Source organism: Gavialis gangeticus, unplaced genomic scaffold (genome assembly GCF_001723915.1).
Source record: "Gavialis gangeticus isolate Ggan-Ray unplaced genomic scaffold, GavGan_comp1, whole genome shotgun sequence".
In the NCBI taxonomy this organism is placed as follows: Eukaryota; Metazoa; Chordata; order Crocodylia; family Gavialidae; genus Gavialis; species Gavialis gangeticus.
In genome coordinates, this window is record NW_017729007.1 from 948302 (window position 1) to 959437 (window position 11136).

The following is an 11136-nucleotide window of genomic DNA, read 5'->3' on the forward strand; positions in this document are numbered from 1 at the left end:
TTTTTTTTGGGGGGGGGGGGGGGTGTTGTTTGGTTCCCCCCACCCCCTCATGTCTGTCAGTGCCCAATAGCTCCATAATCTACAGTGCAGCTATACTAATTTATATCAACTGAGAAGCTAACATGAAAACCTCCAGAATATATGTGAAGTTTCTTCACTTCAATTGATTGGTGACTGGGAGTCCAGTGTAATACTAAAATGTGATAAACTTGCACCTAGTGCACTGTTGAAATTAAATATATTTAAGGGGTGTTTCAAAGGCATGATGAACTGCAGCCCTTCTCTCTGCTCTCGTTACCTACCTACAGCTTGTTGAAAGGTCCACCTGCTCTGTGCCTTCATTCTTCTCAATAAAACCTTAGTCTCCAAACATGACAGAACAATGCTAGAGATTTTTTTTTTTTAATTAGTGGGCATTGGACAATGTTCCTTCCTTTTTCTGCCCCTTTTAGTTGTGGTCTTAAAGATTTTTCTATGAAGTCAGTGAACAATCCAACCTTGGTCTGCCTCATCAACTCTTGTTTTAACTGGATAAATTTGTCATATTGGATACGAGTAAGCCTTTCCTTCATTGTTGCAAACCATTGCTTACCAAGGGAATAATCGCCCGTAAAGATAGAATGATATTTTGGTTCAAATTTTGGAGTGTTTTACATTAAAGTTGTTCCGTAAAAGTATGGTCCTTTCCCCTCCTCCCTCTCTAAGTCTTTGAAAAATCTATTTTTTTATCTAATGTACAAGTAGTACTATTCACTGTGTGTGAATATGTGCATGGAGCTCTTGATTTTAATCAACTGAACCAAGATGAGAAGGAAGATTTAAACAAACAAACAAACAAACAAACCTACCAGCAGAAAGTATATCTCACTGTCTAGAATCCTGCCTAGGGTGAGTTGTCAGAGAAGGAGCTTCTGGAAAACAAATGATAAACATGGACAGATTATCATGTCCAGAAACCCCAAATTGTCTTTGGTGTTTCCCACTTATTAAAGTAATATCTAGACTTAAAAAGCATTTCCATTGCTATAGAACAGGCTCTGCCTCCTATCCTCCCCACGTGTCCCTTTCCCATGCTGCTGGTGCCCCCTGCCCCTGCTTCACTGTACCAGTGACCCCAGGTCTCCTTAAGCTGATAGGCCCAGCTGACCTGCCACCAGAGATAGGGTGGACAGTGAAAGTAGGAGGTGGGGAGCCTGGCAGCAGCTACAGAAGAGCAGTGTGGGGAGCCTGTGATACTCTAAATGCCACATGAGATTATTCAGGCAAGAGTCAGTTTACTCTTCTAAGAAGCCCCCCACCTAGTGCTTAGTCACAGAAAAGTACAGTCCTTATCTCTCAGAACAGGCAGGTGAAGTAATATTTGCTCTCTGGGCTCTCCAATCAAAATGTTGCATCTGCTAGGTAGGCTGACTCCATAGATATTTTATCTGACTTTGAGCAGTCTCTGCATAATTGCTTCAGATTATAGGTATTCTCTTGTGTAAGTCTGGCTGCTTTTCAGAACAAAAGGCTGCAAAAATAGGAGTTCAAAAACATGTAAGTAGAAAACTATATATGCTGCTGCATATATATTTGTTGTGGGCACTTGCAGGAAATTACTTGCATTCATTATATCACTATATCACCACCTACACCCATGGATTCATTATATCACTTATATTCTATATATGATATGAGCTACGTTGACATGAATGTATATAGAGTAGGGAAGAATAAAAAAAAAGCATATGCACATTTATTGTCTTGTTGTTCACTGTAATTAGTGTCTGGTAGACATTTTGAACACCTGTAGTAATGTACAGTGTAAATTATTCATTTTACTTCCTAAGGAAACAAGAATCAGTGTGTCTATTCCTGATGACTAAAGCATGTATAGATTGCAGAATGGGGCAAAGGAAGATGCCTTTCATAACAGTTATCTATATGGACATTCTTAATGTACAGTTCTGTTGTTCATGTGTATGGATAGCTAAGAAAACTGCTTTGTAGCTGCTTTGGATCTCCTCGTGCTGAGCCAAAAAAGGAGTGGCCTGAAAATTGTCTGCCTTTTAAACAAAACTTTAGAGCATTGAGACCTGGAAGCAGGTAAAAGGGATCCTGCTTGTTCCGCCGTTGACTTCACCTAAATACCAAATAGGAGAAGGGACAATAGGATGAGAGCCAGGGCACATTTTGTTCTAGCCTCAGCTTTTTCAACTGGTCCAAAGGCTTTCTGGAGTTCACAACACAAGAGCTCTCATTCTTAATTTATTGAACAAAAACCACTTATTTATTTTTAATGAACAATGCAATCATATAAAGTACAGGTGGTCTAAGTCAAGATGGGATGTATTTTACAAAAGTTCTGTAAACATAGATGGAGATTAGTTATTTGTATGGAAAGATCCTTTAGAAAAACCCTATGAAACATATAGATCTTTTTCTTTACTGTGAAATATTCTGTATTGTCTGAAAAAACAAGCTGGGAAACCTGCAAGGAATATAATGAGAGAAACCGATGATACAATGAACAAAAAGGCATAGTAGTGAATGTGAGAAAATAACATAAAATTTTCAGGCACAATTACACTTGAGTTGAAAAAAAACAACACATTTAAACAATATCCAATAGCAATTTACTAAATCCAAATCTACTATTTAGTAAGAAGAAATTATGTTCTATTGAAGGAAAAGTTATTTAAACAAGTAAGGAGGATCAGGCAAACTATCAGCAGCAATTCCCAAGACTTGAGTCACAAAATTGTGCGTTGTTAATCAATCCCCAAAGGAAACAGAATCTACAATTCCACAACAAAATTGTAAATTAATTTTACCGATTTTACTCTAGCCTCTATACAGCAGATTATGGCATCTATTTCAGTAATCTGGAGGAAAGTAACTTTCTAAAATAACAGTTAAATAAGTCTTTAATTGTTCAAAAGGACAATGACCCCTTACTGTGTACAAGGTGCCATTGCATCTTCGTCATAAACATACGTATTTAAAATGTAGAGTAGAATACTGGCGCTCCAGATCATGGTATCTTTATTGATCCACCTCAGGCAAATTTATATAGAAACGTGTTCTCAAATCACCCATTAGAACAGGATAAGTTAGGGCATGGTGACACCTTACAGGCGGAGTCATTTGGAAAGGCATAACCTTTCATAGGTGATCGCCTATTTTGTCAAATGCTAGTAGTAGATTCGTAGAGAACAGGGGTGCTAAATAAACAAAGGACAGAGAAAGGGGAAAGAAATAAAATCTTTGTCATTAGAGACTTTTGAAATTGGACAGTCATCTTTCCCGAGGGTCAGAATAATACAGTCACATCAGCTCCACTATCTACGTCACCTGCTTGGCTGCCTTCCACTTATTAGATGCTCCTTTTCTGGGAAAACACAGAAGGTGTTTGAGGCAGTGAGTTTCTATTAACAAAGTTGGAAAGTACGATTTTTGCTCAGAACTCAAAATACTTCAAGCTCTTTTTTTTTAGCTAGGCTGTTGCGGTTCTGCCCCCAAAAGATAATTCCTTTAACCCTTAAATTTGCCAGAGTCCACAGAAAAGTTCTTTTGGTTACTGTTCCTTACTTTTTGCTCTGAAGGTATAGGCAGTTCTGGGGCAACTATGTAGTGAAATAAGTATGAAGCTTTTCAGTGTAAGAATAGATTGTTTTGTATTTGAACTGGGGAGCTTGTGAGAGACTTCTAGGTGAAAACAATTTTCAGGTTACAGGGTAAATAGGGATAGTGTGAATTACATTTTGTTTTCAGTCCTACTGTAAACAAAGCTCTCCAACCTGTGAGCTTGGGGTTGCCAGGTTGAACTTGGGAAGGGTGGGAGTAGCAAGCAGGGAAGCAAGCAGGAATTACAGTGGAATGTAAGGCTAAGTACAGACAGTCAAAAAGCTGGAGGCTGAATTGATTCAGTCTTTGCAAGTTAGTCTAAGCTGCAGTGATTAAACTGAGAAACAGCTGGACACACATTCACTTTTGATTCAGGAAATGGAGCTACATGCCTGTAGTGACTCAAGCCATAAGCTGGGAGGGTGCTAAAGCACAGCTGTCTGGCACATAACCAGCATGGTCTGTGTGTTTGTTTCCTTTCCCTGCTGCCCCCGTAAGGTCTCTGGGATTTGCAGTCCAGAATCACAACAGCAGGACTGTCCAGGGTTGCTCATTACTTCCTCTTTCTGTTTCCAGGTGCCTCTGGGATTTGTAGTCCACAGTCACAGCCAGCAGTAAGTTTAGCACAGGGCAGCTCTGTACTCAGGGGAAGGTGGGTTTAACCCCCCTCCCTGGCCCCAGACCCCAAGCCAGGGTTTGCCTTGCAGGGCGGGGAGGTGGGGAGAGGATAGCAGTCCCTGTCTCCCCTACCCTTCTATGCTGGAGCAGACAGCATAGCCCAGCCCAGGGCTGGAAAGCATGCTGGGATGCTATGGGGACTCTGATTTAACTTGAACCAGGAAGGGGTCTGGGACAGAAGTTTCATAAACTGGTTTGAACCAAATCAGTTAAGTCTGATACTACATTCAACCAGGTTTGTCTTAAACCAGTTTCAGCCATTTTGAAATGGATTTATATGCAGTGAGCTTCTATTCTGTTACAGGTTTAAATCAGTTTCTGATGACTTAAAACAGTTTATGTGTAACTTCTGTCCCTAGCCTAAAAGGCTGCACACTGCCAGTTCCATTCCACTCCATATTATTGCTGGTGTGCAACTGTGTCCCCGGGTTAAACAATGAGAAGTGACTTAATACATCTGCCTTTTTATCTTCAATTGGTGTCTCTGAATACTGCTATATCAGCTGTTCAGTGCTCCTAGAAATCCTCTTGCGGGAAGTGGGAAGCCAAGGATTGATAATTTTGTTGCATCTAAAGTAAAATTAAGGAGGAAAGGCATTTATGATTTTTTTTTCCAACTACCCTTATCAGAAAGAAACAGAAGAAAGCACTTGCACATTATTTTTCCTGTTACATTTACAGAAGATCCACATTGTTTTCAGAATGTGGATCGGTATAGATATCAAAGTATTGGGAAGTGATTTAGATTGAGGAATTATTTTGTACATTGTTGAAAGTGAGCAGAGTAGATCAGATGTATTGGAATAAGATGGTTGAGGAAAGAACAGGCTTGTAAAGAGCTGAATAAGAAATAATTTAAAACACCGATTTGTTTCAAGTAGAGCAGTGCATTGCCACTGTCTCATTCGTCAGTCCCTGATCTGAGGTGGGAAACAAAAAATGGATGATACCGTCAACAATTAGGAAAAGTATACCTCAATAGCAGAATGGCAAGGTAAAAATGCCAGAACATCCTTTGTTGGCATGTTACTTCAAGTAAACTGTTAGGTTTTTTGTTTTGTTTTGCTTTGTGTTTTTTACCTGACAAATCTTAATTAGACAGCAATGTGGGGATAAAAATTGTCCTTTAATACAACCATTTCTATTGCATGTGTTTTTAACACCATGAAATTCAAAACTTGTAGCCTTTGTCCTGATTTTTGCCATTTCCTTCACCACCTGTCAAGCAAAATTAATAATTCATAAAGAAAGGGAAACTAACTGCAGGGTGCCAGGAAGAAGAATAGCAGGTGTAGGCAAGTTGAGAAGAGGGTTCCTTCTCACCTTTTTTTATTCTGGCAAAGCCTGTTGAGTGCAGTTCCTCCCATAAGGGTGAGGAATAACAGGGGACAACTGCAGCAGTTTCTTCTCCATTGGAGGAGGAAGGTTATCACAATAATCTTTTACCTGTTGGCAAGAAGGCTTGGAGCCCCAGGAGCACAGCAGTACAATACAGCTGGGTGAAAAAGAGTGAAAAGTTTCCTGGAGAAAAATTATAACATTTCAAAGTTGTTTCCATTTCACAGCATTCCTAATGAGCCCATTTTCCAGTTAATTTGCAGTGACGTTTTGGACTGAACATTTTAACTGAATACTCTCTTAAAACATCTCATTAAAAAGCCAATGATTTTTAGTAAGGAAGTGGCAATTTTCATGCATTTAGGCTTTAAAAACTATGGTTTTTAGTGACTTTTTTGAGAAAAATGGGCAATATTTCATTTAAGATAATTTTTACAGGCGCATAAATCTGTGTGGGAAGATTCCTATCTATTTTACACCTTTGCCTCCAGCCCTTCTGCTGCCCCCTCTTCTCAGTTTCCAGACTACCAGGTGGTGAAGCTGCATAAGAAGGGGGGAGCAACACAGTGTGCTGTTAGCAGAGGAAGGGGGAGTTACACTCTTCCATCATCCTATTTGCAGTAATGCCTAAATGAAAGTTTCTGTTTTTCTCAAAACTCCTTGAGAAAACTACCTAGTACAGCAGTTGGATTAAAACATATTGGTCACTTGAAGGTGCAAGTCATCAGGATGTAGACTTTACTGGTAGCTAAAAGGCTGTAATCTGCCGGAAGCTACATATTGCATTTTATATTTTTATAACAATTGTGTCATCTGGAAGAATAGGCTCTTTCACCTAACTCGCTTCACCTTTGTATTTTTATTGATAGGGCTTATCTACACATGCAATAAATTCAAAGCAGTAAACTCCTGTCCTTAATTCACTGGAGTTTATTGCTCCTGGGCGCACTGTTTGAACATGCACCTGGGACTGCAGCATGTTGAGCTGGGTTGGAGCATCCCTGGCTGACAGAGGGCTCAGGAGGTCCGCCTGCCAGCCTGCGGCTGCTCCAGCCTGGCTTAACATGCTGTGGAGGGGCTGGCTGGGTCATGAGGTGCTCTATTGCAGGGCTAGCCATAGACAGCCCCTGTGTTGAAGCACTCTTGTGCCCCAGCCGGCCATGTCAGTGTCTACATGTACGCTGCAGTAGAATTTATTAATTTACTCCAGCCTAATAGCGCTGGGCATGTAGATGCTGAGACATTTACTGCGGAGCCAATTAGTCTACTCCTCAGCAAACATCTGGTATAGAGGTGCCCACAGAGTAGTATGCTCCTAGCCCAGCTTGTGTTGGAAGCTGTGTAATATCATCAGGCTAGTGTGACTGATGAGCATGGCATGATAGGCAAGCTTATTGGCAGTTTATGGATAAACATGCTACTGAACCTTGACTGGTCATAAAACACTGGGCCATCATTTTAGCTGGTTGGTGTGATCTCCTAATATTTACCCACATTAAGGTGAAGAAAATATTCCATTCAGCTGAGCTGTACCCTGGCATCTTTCACAAGCATTACTGTATGTTTCAAAACCTCCTTCCAGAATACATTGTCTTAGTTTATCTGGCTACAGTCTATATTCTGTAACATGCATCTAATATTACGGTTCTTAAGCGGCAAAACAAATTCTGTACTGTACTGTCTCTTAGCAACATCATTTTAGGAGGTGATCTTCTTTTTAGATATTAGCAATAAGCTTGTCAGACTTTGTGATTAATAAAGAATGCCTTCCTGTTACTCATTTTGTGCCCCTGGAAAAAAAAATGTCCCAAGATGCCATTTTCTTGCTTATGTTAAAAAGCAGCTGTACATCTTTTAATGGAGATCAGATGGATGTTCCTGGGAACACTGAGAAGTTTGAATTGCAGTGCTTTCAATTTGTCAGTTACCTTAGCTGGAGCTTGACTAGAACTTGCCACCTACACCAGAGCTGTTTGACCTCTTCAAGGAGGCTAGTGAAGGTGACATTCTTCATTCTATTGTTTATGGTTATAATAACAAGGCAGTTTCTAGGTAGCATAAGATAACAGCTTGCAGCCTTGAAATAGGCATTTTACCAGGTGACCAGTGTTTGCTTTTACATGTGGAAAATCAAATTGAACACTTGAATTGAAGGTCAGATTCTGATCCAGCTGAAATCAGTGAATTTTTCCAAGATTTGGACTGACATGCAATGTCTAATGTGTTTAGGATTCTGACTCTTTAATGTGGTTTGATTAATCCATAGTGATAGATGCATTCAGAGGTCTTTACACAATGCCTGTTGTAAGTTAAAGATCAATCAGATGCATGCACTTCCTGGCATGCAGCCTAAACCTAGGGTTGAGTAGCATCTGTTGCTAGTGCTATTCCTTGCTCCCTTTCAGATCAGTTGCAAGAGACTTTGAGGTCTGACTTTTTTGTATCAGCTGCTCAAAAGAAAGCAGGAATTAGTGCATAATAATGGTATAATCCTATTAATAACAGTATTCTTAAATTATGCAATTCTGCCTATTGGATACGAATCCAAGACTCTAAGATCAAACATAAAGCAAACAACATTTTACACAGAACTAGAAACCCTACACCATGCTTGTACCAGCTGTCCATTCGCATAATAATTATTGCACTTAATAGCTACAAAAGTCAAGGAATAATAGTTCAACAGAACCCCAGCATGTTCTCATACTATTGGCTTGCCCTTAACATACTTACATCTATAACACTTGGGCAAAATGCTTAGAAAACCAATAGGATGGCAATAAGAACTGAGGTCAAGGGACTTTTACTGATGGGTTTCATGGGTTTTGAAGCATGGAGTTATTGCCTGGTGGAGGGGAGGGTGCGTAGAGGGGAAGGGAGTGTGTGTACCTGCATGTTCATCCATTTGGAAAAATGTCTGTTCTTAACCAGTGAAAAGGACCTAGATCAGCAGTTTCCAAACTAGTGGTTTACAGCAGTGTTTCTCAACCATTTTCCCACCAGGACCCAATGGTAAAGATCCATGGCCTGTCCCAGCTCACGCCCTCCTGGCCCTGCTGGTGCCTGACCCACAGCCCCTCTGCTGCCCCCCAGCCCGGCTGGAGGAGGCTTCCAGCTGCTGCCGTCCTGCTTGGGCCAGAGCGTGGTGGTTGCCGTGACTCGGGCTCATGCAGGCAGCAGCAGAGTGAGTCCGGCCCCAGCATGGGCCGGAGGGAAGAGGAAGAGAGGCCTGTGGCAGCCTCCCTGCCCTGGGCCAAGGCTGCTATGCCATGCTAGGCAGCCTGGTCATGGCCCCACCTGCCTCCCGAGTAGTGTCTCCCACCCCCCCTTCCCCTGTGAGCATGGGCACTGGCCCTGGTTCCACCAGCCCAGCCATACAGCTCTCTCCTACTTCCTTCCCTCTCTTGCTGCCCCTCTGCCCTGCCACAGCTTGTGACCCTTCAAAATATTTTTGCGACCCACAGGGTGAGAAACACTGGTTTACAGCACTTAGCAAGTAGGGTTACAGGCCCTACAGATGTTCATGGGGCCTGACCCAGAAGATGATCACAAGTTAAAAAGTAGCGTTACCATGGAAACTAGATTGGGAACTGCTAACCTGGATGATGGTTCCCTTTGTAGATTTACAGAGTAATACTAATAGACATACTAATGAAGATTTGCTAAAACACACACACATAGAGAGATGGATACTCTTACAGTTTTGTTCATGAAAATCTCTTGCAGTAATTTAAATGCAAAAACGAGCCATTTTGGGTACAGAAATACATGAATGCTTTGTATTTTGAAATCAACTAGATTATACTTACAGTACTTCCCCCTTACTCCAAAATCAAATGAGGCTTCAACTGAAGAATCATACTCAATTATGTGTTGTTTGGTTTGGTTTGTTTGTTTGTTTTTGTAATAAAACTCTTTCCAAAAGAATTTTTAAAATAAGCTCTTAACTATCTGGCATTTCAAATTGGTGTGTTTTGCTTGTTTTTGTTTTTGTCCTACTATTCCCAACACCTCTAACTAAGATTTATTTTTTCTTGCCCTGCTTGGACTTTAACAGTACAAGGGACTAAAGTTCTTGTGTTAGTCACTGAACAAGTATACAAGCATGCAGGCACACCTAGGGCACTGATGCTCAACCATGGAACCAAGACACCTGGTGCTGCCAGATCCTTTGAAAGATGATGAGCTGGGAGGTGATGAGATAAGCACAGGCTCAGGCTTGTCCCAGCCTGAGCATTCCTCCACTCTCACTGCCCAGCCCCTCTGCAAGGATGTCAGCACTGAACTATATGCATTAGCTTTTGAAATTGGGTGCTGCTCTATTCACAAAAATTTATGGTACCTTGAGTCCACAAAGGTTGAGAAGCACTGCTGTAGGGTTAGGGCAAACTTCCTAACTAGTGTCTCTAGCCAAGAGAAGTTCAGTTTCCATACCCCCACAGGCTGAGCAGGGTGCCAAATTAGTAAGAGGTTGGCTTCTTTATGTGCAAGGGCTGTAACTGCTGTTCAGCAATTAGCAACATTATTTAAAGACTCTATCAAATGCCAGTACCTTTGCTCACAGTATTCTTAACTAGTCAAGTTGTCTAAAATTTATTTTGCAACTTGAATGGTGGCGTGGCAGTGCATTGATTATAGTTGACATCAGGCAGTTGCCAACAGACTTTAGACAATGACTCGAGCAGACATGTAATGGAGAATTCAGTATCCTGGGGTTTAAAACATTGGCTCTTTTATTGTAGAAAAATGGCAGTAATATTCCTCATTTCTTACTCTAGGTTGAATTGTAGAACATTTTTTAGAGTTAAATTGGGAGAAAAATGTGATATTAAATTTAAAACAGTAAATTTATTATCTACTTTGATTTGTCAAATTTGATGCAGATAAGCACCTAAAAATATCTTACTAATTGAAGGAAACAAAACCCCTTTCAACATAATTCTTTAACATCTAAACAGTTTGTTATGCTGGCAGCTTTTAAAATGAATCATGCAAAAAAAAATCTTACTTTAATAAAAAATCTTTTTTATTACAGAAAAATGCCAAAGGGCAGGATTTGTTTGACCAAATTGTATATCACTTGGACCTTGTGGAAACAGATTACTTTGGCCTACAGTTCATGGATGCCTCCCAGGTTACAGTATGTATAACTTTTTTATGTTTATAATTATTTATAATGGATGAAAGTCTGTAGAGGAATTGAGAAATTAATTGTATAATGAAAATTAGTTGGCTGTTGGTTGGCAATTCCTGCACTAAATGTCAGGTTCTTGAAAAAGTGGCACATGCCATTTCACATATTCACTTGACTATATGTATTTAGTCATAAAAATGACCAATGAAGCACTGCTTCTGTATGTGGGGTGGGGCAGGGGAGGATGGAAGGGGGAAGATGCTTACTGTTTGGCAGGCCTATAGTATTAAAAATGCCTTTACAACAATCTTGGTCTCCCAGTACACCAGGGCCTCTTGTAACAGCTACCCTGCTCTCAGTATTGCTCTTAAGCAGTTGAT

General features: G+C 40.6%; 1 protein-coding gene across 2 annotated transcripts in view; it reads left to right on the forward strand.

The window, feature by feature from the left end:
* The first annotated feature begins 10659 nt into the window (after nucleotides 1–10659).
* Nucleotides 10660–11136, forward strand: part of EPB41L4B (erythrocyte membrane protein band 4.1 like 4B) — a 236630-nt gene continuing 236153 nt past the window's right edge. For both annotated transcript variants that reach the window (XM_019509253.1, XM_019509255.1), the window contains exon 1: nucleotides 10660–10762. In XM_019509253.1, the coding sequence (XP_019364798.1) occupies nucleotides 10742–10762 (21 nt within the window). In that variant the 5' untranslated portion in view covers nucleotides 10660–10741. The remainder of the gene's footprint in view (nucleotides 10763–11136) is intronic.